Raw genomic sequence first — 21,873 nt, 5'->3', positions numbered from 1 at the left:
GTCTGTGATAAGGTAGTGCTCATGGGGAGGTTTTGGTTTGTGGCATGTTTGCCTTTCCTGTGTTTTAAAACACACTATTTTCTTTTTTAAGCATCCATGTTGATGATGATGTCAGATGCTAAAAATGAAAGTACTGAAACCCCTTACAATGTGAATTTAATAAGATGCTTAATAAAAATAAATGTAAAAAAGAATCGCCATCTGTTTTCTTTTTCAAAACACCAAAGCTGTTGATATTCATAAAATGTAAATTATCAAAAAATGAAATAATTTAATTTACTGCATTCAAATTGGACTTTTGTAAAACACTGTTTTAACTGCCAAGGAAAAAATAAAAAAAATGAATAAAACATTTAAAGAATGAAGACTGAATTTACAAAGAAGCACAAATTTACAAGTAGACACAAAACAAAAAAAAGTGAATGACATAAGCAAGTGACCACTTGTATGTTATGAAAAACAATATGGCAGATTAGATATACAAAAAAAAAAACATAAATAAAATAAAGTAACTTGTGCGATGCAGGCAAAACCACTATACTTAAAAAAAGTAACACTGCATTTAAAAAAGATGGTACTTCAAGGGTTCTTTAGTAAAAAACATATTTCTGTATAGAACCATGAACACTCAAAGAACCCTTTGCATGATCAAAGGGTTCCTTGCTTTGAGAAAGGGTTCTTCAGACTGATGGAGAATGTGCTGTAGATTGTTCTATATAAATCTTTTTTAAGAGAGTTCTATAGCATCAAAAAGGGTTATGCTATTGTTATGATGTCACTAGAACAATGTAACTGTATAGAACCATCCACAGCAGCTTCTCCATCAATCTGAAAAACCTATTCACGATGCCAAGAACCCTTTAATCATGCAAAGGGTTCTTTCAGTGTTAATGGTTCTATATAGAACTATTTTCTTCAATAAAGAACCCTTGAAGAACCATCTTTTTAAGAGTGTAGGTTTTTATCACAGCCTGCTTCACAGTGATCTCTTTGAAGGAGCTCAGTAAATATCAGCACAGAAACTCCTGAGCTCTGTTTCAACATGTAAAGTATCTCAGCACTGCTGATACCTGCTGAAACTGGCAGCCATAACAATGCAAGATTCATGTTGCTTGAGGGCTTATTTTTCCCCACGAAGCAGCGTGAGTCCTTTATTAACCCATTAATGTCCATATGTGAATTTTTAAAGGTCATTTGGTCCGTATGTTCTCTGAGCTTGCCTAAAGAACCGTTACATTTTTAGATAAAAAGTGTTTTTTTGTCGTATTAAATTCAGTCTTTTGGTCACAGAGATTCAAATTTTATTGTGAAGAAACATGTAACAATTACGTGTATTCAGCACTGTTAGATGTGCTTCCAAGGTATAAGTATAGAAAAGTTTATCATTGTACACCTGTCAGAACAGGCTTTGTGGCATTGCTTCCTAATAATATTGCATTTATCTGTTGGACATGAATGGGTTAAGCACAGCCTTGTTTATTTTTGTGTTATTACCCCCACCCTCATAAAATCAAACGTAAATCTTTACATTTTCTTTGGTCTATGTGTTCTCTGAGCTTGTCAAAGCACAAACTTAAAAAAAAGGCCAAAAAGTGATTTATCATATTAAATTTATTTATCATATTAAATTCATATCTGGTGAAATCTCTGATTTAATGAAGTAAAAAAGTCTCGATTTTAGATGTTCATCCAAGGTAGGCACAGTTACACAACACTTTACCACTTTAGACCAAAGAGAAGGAGTTCCGTAGCATTCTTCCTTATCATTATAAATTTAGTTGTTGGATGTGAAGAGGTCAGTGAGTTTTAAAAAAAATCACATAATTTAATCTCTGAGATGTAAACAGATCATTCAGAGTGGTTTGGTGTGAAAAGGTTCTTTGTAGAAGAAATTACAGACTCAAATTTCTTACAGCTTACAATACAAATATGACCGTTTTGTTTACTATTCTAAGCCACCACCTTCTGGTGATGGTAAAATAGTGGAAAATCTGGAAAAAAAAGTTTTTGGGGTGGACTATTTTGCCTTGTAACATCCTGCATGTTCCTGTCCTCCATAAATGTCTTTAAAAATATGTTTTAAGCCAAAGTCCTATCTCAAAAGTATTGTAAAGCAATGTTTGAGGCACAATGGATTCATAACTGTTTTCGTGTAATAACTTTAAGTGAGGGAGCTTTTAGAGCCATTAAACTCTTCAGACGTCTGGTTCCTATCACCACCACTGTAAACAGTTCTGACTCCCTAGGTTTAGAACGAAGCATTTCACATTGAATCATTTTGAATTACTTTACATCTTAACTGCTCAATTATGCAGACATTTTGAAAAATTGGTGGAGTTTCCCTTTAAATTTCAGTATTAGCCTGCATACCTCCTGTAGTTTGTTTTCCTGCTCTAACAGATCTTATTAATCTCGAGAGGGACGAGTATACAAGTGAGCGCGGTGCGTTTCCCCGCTTTGTCCACCAGAGGGCGGCAGATACATATGAAAGTGAATCGCCCTTTACTTACTACTGGACAAATACAAACCTGCCAGTTCTCAGTTGGACTACTAGAGTAGTCGATTGTGTTTATTTTAGGATACTTAGGTTGCACATGGGCTTCAACAAATTATTAAAAAATGTAGTTGAACTCTTTTTGCTGTCAAAAGAAAGAATCATTGCATATTTTGGTGAACATGGACCATGCGCTACTGAAAACTTTATTTTATGCTATATTCATTTTTAGCTGACTAAACACAAGGTTGGGAGGTGAGGTAAAAACAAATGGTTTTGACTGATTAATGACTGGGATTTTGTTTTTTGTGCAGTTGCCACATGTTTATATATTTACCTTACAGAGGCCTGTGCTCAGTTTAATTCAATAGACTGACAACTGAAATCTGAAATTGAGTTTAAGTGTCTGTGGATCAGGGCTGTATTGCACGTATTAAATGGTAATTTCATGTGAAGCTACTTCTAGTAAATGAAAATCTTTATCGCAGCAGGGTGGGATCAGCGCAGGACGCCGGGATAAGAAGGAGGGCGCCTGAGGCTCTGCATTTCCCTTTTTTCACATCGAGGTGTGAGTAGATAAGATTATTTTTGGGGCTGATACTGAAAAGGATAAAGCAGGAATGAACGTCAGAGGTGAGCACAGAGCTGCATTTATGCTCATACATACCTTAAACGCTTATCAGTTCAAATGCTGTCTTGTTTTTGAGGTAAATGGCCTGTCTGATGTCATTTGATTTACCATTTTTCTCGTTACCTTTGGGTAATTTCTGTGTGTTTATTGCCAGCCTCTCACATTGATAACTGATTGAACAGTTGAACATCTGTATCTGTTTTGTTTTGTCCCTTTCAGTGTTTGCTGGACTAGCGGGAGTAGCAGGTCAGTTACATTCATGTTTAGATGGACATCAATGCAACATGCTGTACTGCGACACATTCTCTTATTATTACATAGTTATATTTGCTTTCTATAGAAACTATTCTGCCCTACTGTGCCCTCCACAATGCTTGTGCTATCTCAAAACTATCGTAAAACAGTGTCCTACATATTGAGTAGCATATCTATGACCATTTTCTGTAATAACTTTCTGTGTTCACCACTGTGAACTATTCTGACTGGGTAAGTTTTTCTAGTACAGCGTATCTCACACTAAATCACTTTGAATTAATTTATTTAAGGAATTGTTTACATTTTAACAATTTAACTGTGTAGAAATTATTAAAAATCAGTGAAATATAACTTTAAGAAACAGGAAAAGGAGCATCCCTTCATTTTGGGAATGTAGTCTCCTCTTTTCTCTACACCAAATAGGTTTTGGGCAGTAGGACCAATGATTGTATATATGCTCCATGACCACTATAACCACTCTGCAATGTGTTCCGGTTTTCTGAGACGCTAGAGGGCGCTCCCAAGTGAGTCTAAAATGAATGGGTTGATATGGAGCATTTGAGCAAAATCACAGTTTATAAACGCTTCAACATTTTTAATGTGAAAGAATACAATCATTTCCTGAACATAACAGCATAAAACATTTTAACACTGCTGTTATATTTTTAAGAGCTTTTAAACTCGAGATAGCAATTTAAAACAGTGCCTCATGTATGTCCATGACGTCAGTGAGCGCGAACAGCCAATGAGCTTCTCTGTAGCAGTAATGCTTCTACTTTCTGGGTGAACGTGTAATACTGTTTCCTTTTTTCAGCTGACTAAACACAAGGTTTGTAGGTGATGTAAAAATGTGGTTCTTATTAATGAAAAATGGGGTTTTCTCTGTGTGCAGCTGTCAGATTTTTCTTTTCTTTAACTTAAGCTTAAAGTGAGGACTGTCCACTTGATCTCCTCTGCTCATGGCAAGAGCCCATCCGCGCTTTGACTGGATAATTCTTTACATCATATGGCTCACACTCACAAAACGATTCATCGATTCTTGTGTTTTCTCTCTCTATCGTTCACGTTTTATTTATTTTATTCATTTCCAGTTCCTCCTAGTTTCTGAAGTTTGCCCCACTACTTTCTGTCGTCTCTGTTTCGCCCCACGCTTTTTCTGTTGCAGCCAGTCCCATCGCAGGAGGGTGTGACCAGCACAAGAGCTCTGAAATGAATCCTTTTTCACATCGAGGTTTGAGTAGATCAGGGTTTTTGGAGCTGATGCTGAAAAAGATAAAGCAGGAATGAAGAAGTGATCTTCAGAGGTGAGCACAGAGCTGCACTTATACTCTAAATAAATATCTCACTTTGACTAAAATAAACTGTGGGAAAACATCAAGTCAAACTGTTGGATATGTGTAGCTTAAACACTTATCAGTTCACATGCTGTTTGTTTCCGGTGTAAATAGTTTGTTTGATGGCTTTTGATTTACCATTTCACTCTTTACCTTAGAGTCTATCACTATTTGCCACAAGCTCATTGTAATATTTACTTTTAGATGGACATCAGTGCAGCGCAGAGCGCTGTAGGCTCCTGCTACACATTGCTCTTCTGTATCCCTCTACCATGCTTGTGCTTTAAAAATTATGTTTTATGCCAAAATCCTAGCTAAAAACTATGTTAAACAATGTCTAAGATATTGAGTAGCAAACTCAACCATTTTCTGTAATAACTTTCTGTGTTGGGGCTTTCAGAGGCATTAAAGTCTTCAGACGTCTGGTTCCTATCACCACCACTGTGAACTATTCTGACTGGGTAAATTTCTCTAGTGCAGCGCATTTCACACTAAATCACTTTGAATGATGTTGTTTACATTTTATCAGTTGAATTTTGTAGAAATGATTAAAAATCAGTAAAACTCCCTTTTAAGAAACAGGAACATTTCAAAGAAAAGTAGAATTAAGTATCACATAAAACAATGAAAACTTAGTAATATCTATTTATTTCTCTAGAGCAAACAGGTGTTGGGCAGTAGGACCAGTGATTGTATATATGCTCATTACTTACGTTCAGAACAGAGTTAGGGGCTCAGGCTACTTTTGATATTATTTTGATCAGAATAACCATAATAGATGTCAGTGTGAAGTTCATTATTCTTTTGCGTGAGTAAATAGCCTTTTATAAAAACTGATAGTTTGGCTTTGTAAGATCATGATTTTTTATGCTATTGTGTGTTTGTGTTTCTGAATGCAGGATTCATATGAGACTTTCTCTGTGATCAGCGAGATCGGCCCAAAATCCAGACCCCAGTAACCTGCAGATTAAACCATCCAGCACTGTGATCAGCCTTGAAGGAAACACTGACATGGAAGACAATACCTGCCTACCTAAAGCTCTTTCCCTTTTATTTCACTTTCTAAATGCTTTACATCTGGAAAACCCAAAACGTGAGAAGAAGCTAAAAAGATGTTCCTCCAAAAATCTTATGTTTCTGGACTATTGACAAGAAGAAGTTAATCCTCCAGACTCACTGGTCTTTCCTGCAGCCTCACAGCTGTAAATATAAACCTCAGTCGTTTTCACAGTCCGCAAACAAAGAAACAACAAAGTTTGCTTCACAAAGTGCTGGTGTGCGACAAACTGTTATCACGACAACACTGGACTCTTTTTTGGACTGCATCACTCAGCATTATTGTCCAGTGTGCCCCCCCCCCTCAAATTACAGCCCAGAGTGGGCTAACTGCAAACGTGCAAACATTGTGAATTCGTCTAAATCCCCTCTAAAACTGTTCTTTCAGCATTTTTAGGCAAAAACTGAAAACAGTCTCCGGTGTTGTTCTGTTCAGTTCTCAGGTTCTCCAGTCGTCACTAAGAGCAGCTGATAAACGTTTGTATGAGTCAAAATCAACATCAGCATCGTCGTAGTCGTTGTTTTTCCCCTGTAGGTGGCGCGGTGCGCGGTCACGCGCCGCTTCACCTCACACCTGAAGAAGAAGACTGTCTCTGGCGCATTTTCTGAGGTGCTGTAAATGTACACATTTTTAATTTATTTATTTTTGGTACAGCTTCTCTGTGCGTAATATTTTGTGTTTTTCTATTCGTCCTCTTTTTAAATATGTTATATTAATATTTATTACATATTTATATCCCCTTTTCGCTCCCATGCCTTCTTTTCCCATCCTCCACGCCTCTTTTTTTCAGCCAATCACGGTGCCGAGGGCCGGGCTACCGGAAAAAGGGGTGGCAAAGCCCCCTTTGGCTCCGCGCTGCTCTCATCGTGGTGTGAGCGGATCGGCGATTCGGTGGCTGATCGTGAAAAGCTGAACGCAGGAATGAAGAAGTGACCTTGAGAGGTGAGCACAGAGCTGCTTTCATCCACACTGCGGGCCGAGCCGAGGCTGTAATGGTCGTAGTGTTGCTGGATGTAACCTGATCTAACTGTATGTGAGCGGACTGTTTGAGCCTCTTCCGCTCTCAGCTCTTTCATTATCACTGACACAGCCGCTGAATTACAGTTTCCATTATTAGTGATCGTGATTTTGACAGTTGTATTGCTAATTGAGGTCTACCGTGGTGATCTTTGTCCTCGTGTCCTTCATTGTCCCTAAGAGAGGCAGGGAGGGAGGGAGGCAGGGAGGGAAGATAGAGGACACACTAAACTGGCCTACAAGCTGTCAGGATACTTAGGACACTTCATAGAGATGATTCACAATCAGCCATTGATTTATTATTATTCGCTGGGATTTCTTATTCAGGCCTGGGGAGAGATTACTTTAGATCTGAACACAGGGGGAACACATGGGCACAGCTAGTTAACGTTAGCCCAACTGCCACCCCGCCTTTTTCTTCCTAAAACTATCTTACTGACGTTTTGGTTTGTAAATGAAACGACGTATATATATATATATATATATATATATATATATATATATATATATATATACGTGTGTGTGTGTATACATGAATATATATATATATATATATATATATATATATATATATATATATATATATATATATATATATACAGAAAAGTTTTTTTTTGTTTTTAACCAGACAAAGAAGGCTTTATTGATTGATTGATTGATTGATTGATTTCATTTCTACTCGTTACTCTATGAGACTGCCCTCAAAGTGGCTTAACATATAATCCATAATATGAAGCTAATGAAAGAGCTTAGAGGCCTTCAACTCTACTTTAGATGCTGGAGCAAATTAGTTAGGGTTTTGTATAAAAGTCTTTTAGACCAGTAGTTGCTTCAGTCATGGGTTTTTGGACTAAGGTGTTTGTAAAAATTGAGATAATTAAAGTATAACTTTGTGTACTACTTTTTGGGGAGGGAAGAAAGTTGGCCTTAACTTTTACAGCACGTAGCTAAAAGGAACTTTCTTCCATAGTCATTATTTTTAGCCAGATGACAGGATATCTGCAGTAGGTTTTGGTAGTAGGTCACTAACCAGATGGCAGGATGAGGAGGGACAGACTGGACTTCATCATTCCTCTTCTTTTGGAATATTTGATTACCTGTAGTGCAAAAAAGTGACACTGAGGCATGAATTAGTAAGAAAAATATATAGATCATGAATACTGTTTCTGTATGTACTGTGAGGCCTACAGTATATTAGTACAGTCTAACAGTTTACTGTATCCTATACTGGGGTATGAAATGTTAGAATTCCTGGTTTGAACCTAACCTTTCTTTATCTCAGTTATCTCAGTGGATATTTTCTGGATATTCTTATTCTAGAATGGGCAACTGCCGGATTCCACAATGCCAAGGCAGCAACGATTCGCTTTTTGACTGAGGCCATTAATTAATAAAGAATCTGTAATCAAAGACATCTTGCTTTTGTTGAATGTGTATAAATGTATGATGTATATGTATGTGTGTGCATGTATGTATGTATGTAAGACCCCCCCCAATCCTTCTGTGGTATTGATATGCAGATAATGTTGTTTGTGTGCTTACTATCAAAATTAAAAAAAATGGAAGAATTCTTTTAGGAATGATCTTAAATATTTTGAATACAGCCTTTGTTGCTGTTTTTTGTCAGGCAGTAATCTGTGAACTAATCTGGAAGACCAGATGCCGTCCAAATCTGGATATTGAGGATACGCTGAATGACCTAGAATAATGATTAGACTGAGAGAACACCTGCCTGTCTGTCTGTCTGTCTTTCTGCTACTGTGTGTGGTTCCAGCCTAATAGAGGATAAAATTAGCCCGCTGGTGGCCTGAAGCTACTGATAATGGATGATTACCCATTGCTGTGTGTAGTACAGGATAATGGCTGTAGATTAGCCATTGCTGTCAGGGCGATTTTGGAATGAGGCCCATAGTGGCAAATGGGTCAGTCGTTGAGGTGACTAGCAACCAACCAGCTGCCGATTTGGTGCTAATCATATATTGTGGGATATTACCTTAAGTTGTCAGAGCTGTGTGATATAAAGGTCTTTAACACCTTGTTAATACATTAGAGAGACAAAATGAAATGTATAACCAAATGAGTAGCTGGTGCTACACTATACATCCAAATGTTCCCCCCGCAGGCACAAGAGCATTAGTGAGGTCAGGCACTGATGTTGGATGATTGATTAGTTCTGGGTCACTCCAACTCATCCCAAAGGTTTTGGCTGGAGCTTTATCTCTCGGCAGGGTATGATGAGCGTATGCTCACGTGTGGCTGCTCCACAGCATCCCATCAATGGTTAAGGTCAATGCTTTTCTATTGAGATTATATAAGATGTGTATGTCCGCAATGGGTGCAACTTAAAATAGCTGAAGTCACTCATTATGAGGAAGTGTCTCGACACTTTTGGACATAATGCACCCGTCAGAATGTGCGATATGTACTAGAGCGGCCTTAGACCAGCCCTTCTAGTCCTAGAGATCTTACACATTGTGTTTTCCACTCCAATACACAAGATTAATTAAAAAGCTAGCTAATAATTAAGCTCCATGAGATGAGTCAGGCATGTTGCAAGTTTATTAGGTTCACTTACTTTGTTCCTACAGTCGTTGGCCATTTATTGGAAACACATCCCATATTAGATGCACTTCATAGGTTTATAGTTACTGACTGTTGTTATGCAGCAGTGTCACCATGCCTGATACACTCATGCCAGCGCCACACATGCTATGTTATACTATCATGTTGATAACATTGCTCTGCTGAGAATGGTCCACTAGCTGGTCAGCGGGGCCCTGTGGTGGTTTCTTTCCCTTGATGGATGGAATAGCTTGAACTTCATGGCTGTTTTGAGTTGAAATAAATGAAATGCAGTCTCTGACTTTTGCACAGTGTTGTAGGTATACATAATAAACTGGCAGTGTATAATGTTTACTGGTTTATACTAAAGGCGTTCATAGTTTCCTGTAAGGCCAAATTATAACACTGGACGTCCACATTTGTACATGCCGCAGTTTCGCTATGGGGTGTGATGTTTGCTCTACTTTTCACACACTTATTTGAAATTGCAGCCTCTCCCACCCCCACACATACAGACACACTGGTGTAATGTGTGGTCCTGTTTTAGCAAGGTCAGTACTGTTGGTCTTTACATAGACCAACACATTTCTGGCCACAGTCACTGTCTTGCACATTACCATACATCTCCAAAGAGGTGTTCAGGACACGTTCCACGAATGCAGTGGAAGATTTTATGTGGGAGATTTGTAGGAGAGGGGGTGGATAAAAATGTGCTAGTGTGTGTATGTGTGTGTGCGCATGCGCGTGTGTGTGCGTGCATGCGTGTGAGAGAGAGTGAGAGAGAGTGAATGTTTACTGCAGTTGGATTAGGATCTACATATGATTACAGTGCTGCAGTAGTTCTACAAAGTATTTTTTATTTTTTATCTTGACTTATGTAGCATATCTCTAGACTCTGGTAAAAGATGCTGTAGTTGATTTGTATTAAGGGAAAATACACACACACACACACACATTGTTGCTGTTGTAACAAAATGTGGCATCTCTATAAGAGAGAAAAAATGTATAATGTACAGTGCTGTGCAAAAGCCATACACCACTCTTCATGTATTTAATTTCCATTCAAAATAGCCTTTTTTCACATATTTAACAGAAAATTAAGCCTCAAGAACTAAATATATTTTTCTTTTAATTTTGTGTATCCACACTTTGCCTTTATTACAACTTTCATTCATTTTGGGTGACTTGCTTTCAGTTAAAAAAAAAATCTGCATGGATATTTTTCCACATTTCCAAAGTTCAGTTGTAGAAGTTGGTTGCATTTTCTGTTTCTCACAATCCAAGTAATCCCTAACAAATTAAGTGATGCTGAGGTCTGGATTCTGGGGTGGTCAGTCTGTCGTTCTGAAAACACCAGCAGATTTGTTTGATTTGTAAATGTTCTGGACAGAAACACCTGTGGATGTTTTTCAGATCTGAATCAAAAGTGGAGTTTGATTTTCTCCTCTCTCTCAGAGATGAAAGCTTTAAGTACTGTTTATCTGATGGGGAAAATTTTGGTGGTCTACCAGGGTCTTGCCTCTTTTGGAAAATCTGTTTTTTCACTTATTTATTTTTGACTTTCATCTTCCTTATGCAAGTGGATTATTTTATATCTTATCTCCTCAGAAATATCTCCTGAAGAATGAATAATAATTGTAATATAACTGGAAATTAAATAAACTAAAGCTGGTCTCTGACTTTGTCACCATACTGAACATTAATGTAACAAGATAAATGTAACAAGTGATGTTAAAATAAGGATTTGATATGACAGGGATGATATATATTACTCAGCCCTTACAAGTTATAAAAACCTGGGCAGTTTATTTTTATTACTCTCAGAATGGAGTTGTTGATTCTAAGCTGTTTGACCATGTAGAGTTTCCCATGCCCCTTATTTGCATATGATGTGGAAACGCCTGTTCTGAACCAAGAAGCACTTTGCTTACAAGCATTCCAGCATTCTGTGCATAACAATATAGAAAGCTCATGGTGAAAGCAATAGATTCAGCCTGTAGAAAAGGAGGAGGTGGACAATCAGAGCAGCAGGATGAATGAGGTAGTGACTGCAGAGCTTTTGTGGATTTTGGTGGAAGAAAAACAGTTCAGGCCTACTAAGTAGAAGAATTCTAGGGAATACCGTGGGTTTTCTGTAAAGATGTGGAATTAGGAAGCCAGTGTTTGGCCTGTCTGAAAACTCGCAGCTTGTATAAAGGATTAAGTTGTTAGGCGACGCCTCCTCTTTCGTTACCATGCTTTGAGCTGTACAAAAGGCCCTCTATCACAGGTGGCCAGTCAACCAACTTATACAAGCCTAATCTATATGAACTTTCTTAGTATTTTGGCTCGAGAGCCACCAGACAAGTAGGCCTATAAAGGGTACGCACTGACTTGTGACGTAGGTGAAGGTTTTCAGTTGAATTGCTCTGAATTACTTATGTAAGGCATAGTTGACATCATTAACCTTATGTGTTTTATACCAGTTTTGACTGATCTTCTTAACAAAGTAGGTTGGTAATTGGCTTTGATTGATGCTCTGTGCATAATCAGTATTAGTCCTAAACACTGAATTGAGTTTCTGTTTAAACATGTTATTTTTTTCTCTTCAGTGTTCAAAGACATTCTTCATGAGTGTGACAAATCAAACCTAAACCAGCGTCAGTCTTCAGTACAGTGGGTGTATTGAAGCAGCTTTTTACTCAGCTGTGAAAAACGCTTTTGGAAATACTGTTGACTTTGGTTGACTTTGGCTAAGGTATGTCGCCCTGGAGTTGTGTTTTGTGTTTCTAGGCATCTTTCATGTGTGACTGGGCCTCTGGCTCTACTCTGGCCTAATTGTTTGTTCGAGGAACTTGGCATATGCAATATACGAAAACAAGTTAAAAGACCTGTTAAACACTAAAGCAACTTGAACATTATAATAATAGAATAATTATTTGCAGTAAATATCTGGCTCAAGGGTTTTTAATAAGGGACAATATAGTACAATATATCATATCTCATTTAGTGTATTACACAACAGAATTGTATTAGGGCTCTTCCCACTATTAGCTGGTATGCTGGGTGTTTATTATGCAGTATCACCATTTAATACGACAACTGTTAATTTTTTTATTAATAAATACAGATGATAGTCTTTTTAACGTACATTTTTTCTCAATGTATACTACTGCACAAATACTGCTCAAATAAGCAGTTTTACCTGGCTGACTTAAGACTTCTGTTTTAATTAAAGTTGTTACGCTTCGAAAGCCACAAACTGTTTCTCAAACCATGCCCTTTTGTTCTGACACCACCTGATATGAATTTCCTCGTGTATGCATGCAGTGATGACTCAAACCTGTTGAGTAACAGTGGCACAAAGAGAGAGCGTCCTGTACGCGACACTTCACTGTTACCTGATCGTGCGACTTCACTCTGACGTCATGGTTAAGGGAGCCCTCCCAGAACAAAGCTCCTCACGAAAGCCCCGTTTGCTCAGTCTCGTTAGGCTGCTGCCTATAGAACAAGTGGGTGTTTCTAAGAAGAATAATCACTGTAATCACTAATGTGTCTCTTCCATTGAGATGTCAAACAATCGCTGGAGGTAAGCGTGTGAATGCCATACGTGTGTACATTTACACAGTTGTCGCTGTCAGGTGAAGTGCTAGGAGCTGCAGTTATGCTGTAAGCATAGTGAGTAATTTGCCCCAGGCCACGGCGTATTCTTTGTCTGCGGGAGTCGTATGTTAGTCATTACATGACTAAACCTTATCATAATTGCCAGGCATTTCACGTCACTGACAGAGGATACGGTTTGTTTATTTGCTGTCTCAGGGGTCTCATTCAACTTAGCAAGCTAGAAACTAGCATCAAAACAAAACAGCGCTAGTATTTATAAACAACCTCGGAGCAGCAGTGCTGACCCTAGATATGTTCTCAGGACCTGATTTATGTCAAGGACCAGTACAGATGGACTGATCAGGACACAGCGCACATACACAGTGCTGCTGACTGCTCTTTATTTCATTTCAGTCAAAACTGCCATTAAGTACAAGGAGAAAACAGATTTAACAGAAAGTCGCACAAAAGCCTCAACAGCTAAATATGATACTCATTTTTTTCAGTATTTAGTGTGTCCACGCTTTGCCTTTATTACAGCTTCCATTCTTTTCAAGAGACTTGCTTTTTTTGCTTCTCATGATCCAAGTAACCCTACACACATTCAGTGAAGTTGAGGTCTGGACTCTGTGGTCAGTCACCACAGCTCTCACCACAAGCAGCTTTCAAATGTTGCTGTTTTATCTGTTTCCTTTTCTTACTAAGGGACAGCTACACATCCTTTTGGTGGTTTACCACGTCTTGCATGGTTGGTAGGAGTCCCATTTTCTTTGCATCTTTTTTTCTTTCTTTTTGTAATTTTCTCCTTTTAGTTTGGATGTATCCAATTCCACCGCCCCCAACCCCCCCCACCCAGTTAGGACTCACCGGATCACGTGATACCACCAGCACCAGCACTAAGGGCAAAAGCTAGCACAGGCTTCCTCCAAGACCTGTGAATATTTTCAAACTGCCGGTAACGCAACAGCTGGACATTAGACAACATCACAGGACAGCCGAAAGCACCAACTGCCAGTCTTGTTACATCAGCTAACAGACACCTGTGCTGGCTAGCATTGCGCTGAGTGACTGGGGGAGAGGAGGGGCCATCCTACCCACCCAGAGAGAGCGAGACCAATTGTGCTCTCTTGGACTCCTGGTTATGGATGGCTATAGCATCACTAGGGACTGGTGATTTCCTGATGACAGGGCCAACACTTAGACGGTTGCACCACTTGGGACCCCCCCTTTCTCTGCCTCTTTTAATAATTTTTCAAACTTCTGTCTTGTTTGTTTTACTTATTTTCATTTGACACTCCCCTTCTTTGTGCAAGTGGATTATTTTATATCATAGCGTGGGGGTACACAGAGGAAGCCTAGACAACTCAAAATTCGTGCCCCAAACACAGCTTTATTTTGACTTGGCAGCCAGAATATAAGAGAGAAAAATCGCTCTCGTTTCAGAGAAGGAAATATGCTCTTTAAACCTCTGGCATGCCTGTGGTCAGCCACGGAATCTTGCCTGGCATTATTATTAAGGAAACAAAGCTGGGTGACAGTAACGTACACTCCCCAAACCCAGTACCTACCCAACCTGCTTAACAGTTTGCATAAGCTGTAAACATTAACAGGCCTACTGAACAAACCTTTAATTACCCTTTTTTTAACCAAATAAAGTCTGGCTAAGCATGCACAAAGCATCATGGGAACCACAGCAATCAAAACAACAAATGTAAACATATTTTAAATACAGTCTACTATGATTTTGGATGAGCGCATTTATTATTACCACGGTGCCCTGCACAAATATTGGCACCCCTGGTAAACATGAGCAAAACAGTAAAAACATTCTTTATGCTTTTTGCTGATCCTTTTGATTTTTTTCATTCAAAATATTAACAAAAATCAAACCTTTTTCTTGTGATCTAGTCTAAAGGTTTATGTCTCGACATTGGAAGATGTTTATATGAAAAATATTAGCATCAGCTCGAATTCCAATATCAGTGAATCCTTCTTTCTTGTATTCTGAACGAGCAGAACTTTGCTAAACTGTCTCCATTTTATTCATTTTACTGCATTTGGAACCCTCCTTGAATAAGTATAGTGCTAATCCAGTAGGATTTAGTCTCCAAAAAAAAAGGGGATATTGGCAATGACCCAGACTGTCCATATCAGTGCATCCCTAGTTGTATGTCAAACAGTTCTTGTTTAGTTTGCTAAAACCAATAAAAGTGGTTGTAAATTGAGGTTGCTTATAAACTCTTCTTGACCAAAAAGCAGATGAAGACCAAAGAGTAGTACAGAAAACAAGGCCATGTGGTTACACTTCTCATTTTAATGGCCATGTGTCGACTGTGGCATTAGCTGGCAGTGCTTTAGTGCCTTTTGTGGGCAGGCTATATTGAGATTGGGTGTTTTTTGCAGAAGTGCATTGGGAAACTTTTGCTAAAAACATTGCTTCATTACTACACTTGACTTCTTGTAGTGATTAAAGGAGCAGCAGAATGGTGGAAGCAACTGAGACACCTGGCTGAATGTTTTCTTCTCTCTTATTATGAAGGAATGGTGGCCTACAGATCCTGTCTTCGTCTGCTGTTGACGCCAGTATAACAGCACAAACACCTGCATCAGAGAGGAAATGACATTCTTTTGAAAACTTACAGAGCAAAGTCCTTTATTTTTGGTTACTGAAGTTAAGGTTAGGGTTAGATTTAAAGTTAACTTGAGAAAGTTCTACAGGTATTAAGTCTAGTCCTGAGCTACAGAGGATTTTGAATGCAGATTTTCCACTGAAAGCAGCCATTTAGCTCAGCAACATGTGTGTTTTTCATCTGATATTTAAAACCATTACTTATTGTGGTAATGCCATTTGTATTTATTATGATCAAATATTAATCTATCAATTTATTAGTAAATAAACACTTGCCGCCCAGATAAAAAGGCGATCTCCCAGCTACCTAAGACTTTTGCATAGTAAGTTATGTACAAGGCCAAGTTCTCCACTTGAAACCAAAGGTATGTGTGTGTGTTTGGTATCCATGGATAAAGAGGCTGGGTTTAGGCTTCTCGAGTGTAGCATGTGTAATCTATGTGTGTTTGCAGTCAGGATAGCGCAGTAGAGTGCTGACGTTTCTGTCAGCACTGTTTTTTACAAGGTAACGTATCAAGACTTGCTTACGATATTGTTTTACAGTAGAAGAGAAAACCCTGTTTGCTACCTGAGCTTTTAACTCCTGCACATTGGAATCTTTACAGCTGTTTGAGAACCTTTTGTCTTTGCTTTATATGACGTTAAGCATTAATCGTCTTTTTGTTTCTGCCTGCAGCTGACCACATTCACATAAATTATGAGGACTAAAGAAGAAGCACCAACGGACCGGTGAGTTTCATTTTGTTTTTTCTGCTGAACCCAGTTGACAGTCTGTGTTCACAGGGCTGCAGTGCAAATTAGTTCATTTATTTTGTACTGTAGGATGTGACGTTTTAGCATTTTTCCCTTTGAAGTCTAGAGTACTGTTGTCATTTTGCTACTGTATTTACATTATTTCATAACGAATTATGTAGTTTTATTATGAATTCTGCTCCATTCATATTCCGACAGGTTTGAGGTTTAAATTATGTTTTTTCTTTCCACACAACAATAAAAATGTCAACAGATTCAGATCATCATTAAATATCTCCTACTTAAAAACACAAATGTGGGATGGATTGAAAGTTTGCAACCTGCACTTTCCACAGAATTTCTCTATTTGTTTCGGTGAGCTATGAAAAATAAAAAAGTAACATCATGCTTTTGTTATCGCTGACTTTTAAAGGTTAAGCAAAATCCTCATACAGTTATATGCACAAGTTTGAGTATTTGTGTTTTGTTGACTTTCTGAGTGAAATTAAATGAACACATCCTTTACAGGGAACACACTTAAACATGGCATTTTTCTCCAGAATGTAGTGCAGAATGAGAATTGCTGAGTTTAACATATTGGAAAAAATAAAACATTTAATATATAATGTACCATAACTTTTGCACCCATAACATATTGGAACTTTTTTGATTCCAGTATTTTAAAATTATCAAATAACCTGAATGTGCAGAAGTGTGTTCTCTGTACAGAATGTTTTCATTATTATTTTGCTTAGACTTTTGCATATGACTGTAAATCGCCAACCTGACCATTTTGTATTGTTGGGGAATGGTAGGAGTGCTACGTTAACTCCTGTAATGCTTTTAACCCTTTTGTCTCCTTCAATAGTGGCTATTTGGTGGGAATCATTTTCTTTATCCTTGGCCTGGGAACACTGCTGCCGTGGAATTTCTTCATGACTGCCTCCATGGTAAAAAACGTTTTTTCAATCTAACAACAACAACAACGTCAAAGTCCAACCCCACAATGTAGGCTTTCATGGTTTGCCAGATGTATTAAGAAATGCTTGTACTCTTGCACTTAGAAACCCTGTTTTGCATGACAAATGATGCAGAAAATCATGGCTTGTTTTTTGAGAAACGCTTCCTGCTTTTTTCTGTATGAATGTGGTCAGAGGAGGTCATCTGCTTATCGACTGACACCTGCAGTTTTTATGGATTAGTGAGATTGTTGCCTCCTAAGGTCAAGCATTTTTCTGACTAGGGGATTTTACTTAATCCCTGCCAAGTCCCTCCGTGTTTCAGCCCCAAAAGTTGACCGTGTGATGTATTTTAACGGATTGCACCTTAGTCAAGGGCTTATCTGCAGCGGTTGTGGGATTTTACTGTTGTACAATGGGCCTAAGTATGTCAAACGTGTGTTTTGTACGTTTTTAAAGCAGCAGCTTTGGTCATTTTAGTTTGTCCTGTGACCTAAGCTCTGTTCGGAGGGGATTAGTTTCACGTGAGGAGGTGGGGCAATATAATTTTTACCAGTGTTTCTCAGACACCTTTGTTTCCTGAGGGTTTGTTTTGGTTGCAGCCCCGTTTTGAAATATTGCTCACTCCTATGTCATGCTAAAACAGTGGTCTGTGGTTGGTTAGTCTGCATGTCAGCCAAACAGCCTTTTTCTGTTAAAGTAGGCGGTTCTTGGCCACCTTAAGCAACAACATGCACTAGAGTCTCTGACGAAGTCTGGCTTGCAAGACTAAACTTTAACAAGAAAAGACTAGCATCAATGATATTCAGTTTTTTTATAGTTCAGTGTAAAGATGCACAAGTTGAATTTTGTGGTTACTTCCTGTCATTTTATCACATTATAATCCCATTCAAACTGCTCATCTTTCTCTCTTATAATAATTACTGGTGATTATTAATATTTAACCAGTACTTACACTCAGTGGCCATTTCATCAGAAACGCCTACCATAGAGGTGCCTCTGTTTTTAGATTATAGACTTCAGCCCTTCGGTTGCTCCACAGTTTATCTAGTGGAAAGGGACCACCATAGGACCACTACAGGACCACCACAGGACCATTCTCAGCGCAGCACTGACACTGACACGGACGTTGCTTGGTATAAGTGTATCAACGTTGTTGCTGGAATTAATAAACCTAATTATGTCTGTTTTTTGGTAGTATTTCAACAACAGACTGAACACGCCTGAGAACAGTAATGGAACAGTCACTGCTAAGAAAGAGTACTATTTCAACAACTGGATGACTTTGCTATCCCAGCTTCCACTGCTGCTCTTCACCCTGCTCAACTCCATCCTCTACCAGCGGTGAGAGGCTCTAATGAAGTCATAGCAGCCACAACTATTACTGTTGTTTCTTCTGCAAACCGTTTTCACTTATAAAACCTCTCAGCAGGTTCATCCTAAGAGGTTATGATTCAGTTCCTGTTATTGAGACTTTTTATTCAGTAACTGCTATAAAATATTTAGTGACTTCTATGGAAATAAATGTCAGTGATGTAGTTATGGGAGGACTAAGTTGGCAGAAATCATTGCAGTCACTAGAATACTTCAGTGTGTTCTTCCTTTGTGCTTCCTTCCTTCCTGCTGACTCAACAACAGTACCTTGTGTCCCTAGCAGCCTTTTGCTCACATACACTCTGCCAGCTGTAGACTGCTGCTCTGTTCTTTCTTTAGTCATCATCAAGCTTGTTCAAGCCATGGTAAAATACTCATTAAACCCTGTTCGTGGGTACACATTTTACTTCTCACCTCCATAACATAACTAACTATTGTGCAGGTAATTCATAGTAGTTACTGAATAATTTATAGATCGCAGTAGCTAAACAATTTGTATTACAGTAAGTAGTTACTGAATAAATAACAGTAGTGATTAAATACTCCATGTTAGTAAATAACTACCAAGAGTAGTTACTGAATAATATATTGTAGTTAAATAAATAGTAGTAGTAACTAAATAATTAGTGCTAACAAATAATAGAGATTAATGATTAATTAGTAGATATTGATTAATTAGAATCCCCAAACAGTAGAAGTTACAGAATAATTTGTAGTGGTTATTGAATAATTTGTAGTATTTACTCATTAATTAGTACTACAAAATAATATTAGATATTGAATAATTTATGGTATTTACTGAATAATTAGTATTACCAATAGTAGTTACTTATTAATTGGTAAATTACCAAATAATAGTAGTTACTGAACAGTTACTGCTAGCAAATAATAGAAGATAATGATTAATTAGTAGATACTGATTAATTAGTATTACCGAACAATAGAAGTTGTAGTGATTATTGAATAATTTGTTGTAGTTACTGAATAATCATTGTTACCAAACAATAGTAGTTACTGAATAATTCATAGTAGTTACTGAGTAAGTAATGTTACTAAATGATGTTACTGAATAATTGGTATTACCAAGTAAAAGCAGTGGAAAAATATTGTTACCAACTAGTAGTCATTGAATGATTTCTAGTAGTTTGTGAAGATTAAATTTAGACTGATAATTCATTGATAACTGAATAACAATCCTTGGGTTCGAAGGGTTAATACTAAATTATTAATTGAATATATTGGTGTATTTTATATACTTTATATTTTGTCTCCATTTTATAGAAACCGTTGTGCCTAAGCCTCTGAACAGCCACTGAACTTTCTTGATTTGTATCAAAAGTATTAAAGTCTTCAGTATCAGCTTACTTTCTTAGTACCTTGACCCGGGTCTGTCTCTGTCAGGGTTTCGGAGAAGATGCGGATAGCAGGCAGCCTGGTCTTCATCCTCATCCTCTTCATCCTCACCGCCATCCTGGTGAAGGTTCCCATGGAAAACGACCGCTTCTTCTCCATCACTATGGCGACCATCTGGTTCATCAACTGTGAGTTAAGATGACAACAAAATTCTCTTCAAAATTCACTTTTATTTCAAATCTGGCCTGATTTATTAATATTATTTATTATATATTTACTATGAGAATGGATTCCTTTATCTGAGTTTGTAAATGATGGCAAATCAACATTAAGGTGTAAAGCATGTAACAATTCACAACACACAACACAGGAGCTACATTCTGGCGCTTCAGCCTATTCGCCAGATTTTTGTTTAAATCTTCCTGTTCTTATAACTGCTGCAACATATAAGGTGGAATGGGAGAATGAGCATAAAGCTGGTAGATAGAAAGCCAACTCCAGCACTGTCTGCCTTGATAACCCAGCTGCACACACAGCACAGAGCATGAACATGTCCATCCCTACAAGTAGCTGCAATAAATTAGTTAACCTTAGCTGAAGCTCAGTGTTTACCTGTTCAGGAAAAAATGAGCAAATTCAGCATCCATCTTAAAAACCTTCAGGGCTCTAAGCTGTCTCCATTTTTTCCAAATGCATCACCGGTATTTACTCAGGTTTTAGTATGTCTCTGGCCATGGAGCTCTTTAGAAGGCTGCAGAGGCTTTTTTAGGCTGAGATCCAGTTTGTTTGCTTGCTTCCATGGCTGAAGCATGCTGTGTTTGCCTGCCAATTTGTTTCATATCTGGCAACCCAGGGTGTCAAAATGGGTAGTGGGAAGTGGGCAGTGGGTGGGGTGACAGGCCAAAACGCAAACACTAGATTTTGTGATTTAGTACATAAATATATTACATGTTGTTCGTTTAAAGTTAAGAATCTTTTTATTCCTACTTGGAAACAATTGTTTTTTTTCTTAGTTTAATGTGAGAGACAGTGATAGCCAAGACAAAAAAAAGACAAAAGTAAAACAGTTTGTGGATGAATTTACCAGGATGACCTTGCACTAAATATAGATATTGCTGCAGTTTTTTTTTTTTACACCATTTAAAAATGCCATCTGTCCTTTACATTGTGTGAACATTTCATGATGAATGGACCAACAGAAACATTCCAAAATTACTTGGAATAATCTAATGTTATATTAAATATGTTAAAGTAATGTTTTTCCTTCAACTTGTTACCATTTCAGAAATACAAGGTTTGGTTGCAACAGTGACTAAATCTTTCTAGGCTGTAACAGTTTGCCACAGTTTGCAGTAGTTTCTTTCGAGAGACTCTGACAGCCAAGCCAAAAAAATAGGAAAATAGTCTATGGATGAACTTACCAATTTCAGCACTTCAGTCTGAATAAAATGGCTGTTTTGTGCTTGTGTTTGTGTAGCTTTCGGGGCCGTGCTGCAGGGCAGTCTCTTTGGTTTGGTTGGACTGCTGCCTCAGAAGTACAGTGCAGTGTTTATGAGTGGACAGGGCCTGGGTGGAACCTTCGCTGCTATCGCCATGCTCTTAGCCATCGCAAGTGAGTCACATGTACAGACAGACAGACATACGCATTCCTACAAACACTCACTCACAGACGTACGCTGACTGGCCACTTTATTGGGTCCGTTTTATCAGCTCCACTAATCATAGGTGCGCTTTGTAGTTCTGCAATTACAGACTGTAGTCCATCTGTTTCTCTAAAATAATTTGGTAGCCCACTTTTGCCCTGTTCGTTAAGGGATTAATTCGTCAGACCACCACTAAGCAGGTTTTATTTGGATTCTCAGCACTGCCGATATACTGGCGTGGTGGTGGTGTG

At 38.1% G+C, this 21,873-nt stretch overlaps 1 protein-coding gene and 1 long non-coding RNA gene across 3 annotated transcripts in view; both read left to right on the top strand.

Moving 5' to 3' along the window:
* Positions 1-3,084: 3,084 nt before the first annotated feature.
* Positions 3,085-4,766, top strand: LOC118816664. Its single transcript, XR_005007893.1, has 3 exons — positions 3,085-3,127; positions 3,345-3,371; positions 4,546-4,766. It is a non-coding gene; the product is annotated as an uncharacterized LOC118816664 (long non-coding RNA).
* Positions 4,767-6,585: 1,819 nt separating this feature from the next.
* The window catches only part of LOC118816663 (equilibrative nucleoside transporter 2), a 28,738-nt gene continuing 13,450 nt past the window's right edge, over positions 6,586-21,873 (top strand). The window contains exons 1-6 of one of the 2 annotated variants that reach the window (XM_036583178.1): positions 6,586-6,713; positions 16,238-16,290; positions 17,162-17,243; positions 18,451-18,596; positions 20,028-20,167; positions 21,457-21,591. In XM_036583178.1, the coding sequence (XP_036439071.1) occupies positions 16,259-16,290; positions 17,162-17,243; positions 18,451-18,596; positions 20,028-20,167; positions 21,457-21,591 (535 nt within the window). In that variant the 5' untranslated portion in view covers positions 6,586-6,713; positions 16,238-16,258. Of the gene's footprint in view, positions 6,714-12,815; positions 12,919-16,237; positions 16,291-17,161; positions 17,244-18,450; positions 18,597-20,027; positions 20,168-21,456; positions 21,592-21,873 lie in introns of those variants that run through there. The other variant, XM_036583179.1, reaches the window with a different exon arrangement.

This window comes from Colossoma macropomum, unplaced genomic scaffold (assembly GCF_904425465.1).
Source record: "Colossoma macropomum unplaced genomic scaffold, Colossoma_macropomum, whole genome shotgun sequence".
In the NCBI taxonomy this organism is placed as follows: Eukaryota; Metazoa; Chordata; class Actinopteri; order Characiformes; family Serrasalmidae; genus Colossoma; species Colossoma macropomum.
Note: the sequence above shows the minus strand (reverse complement) of the source record. Positions and strands in the feature narration are given on the sequence as shown.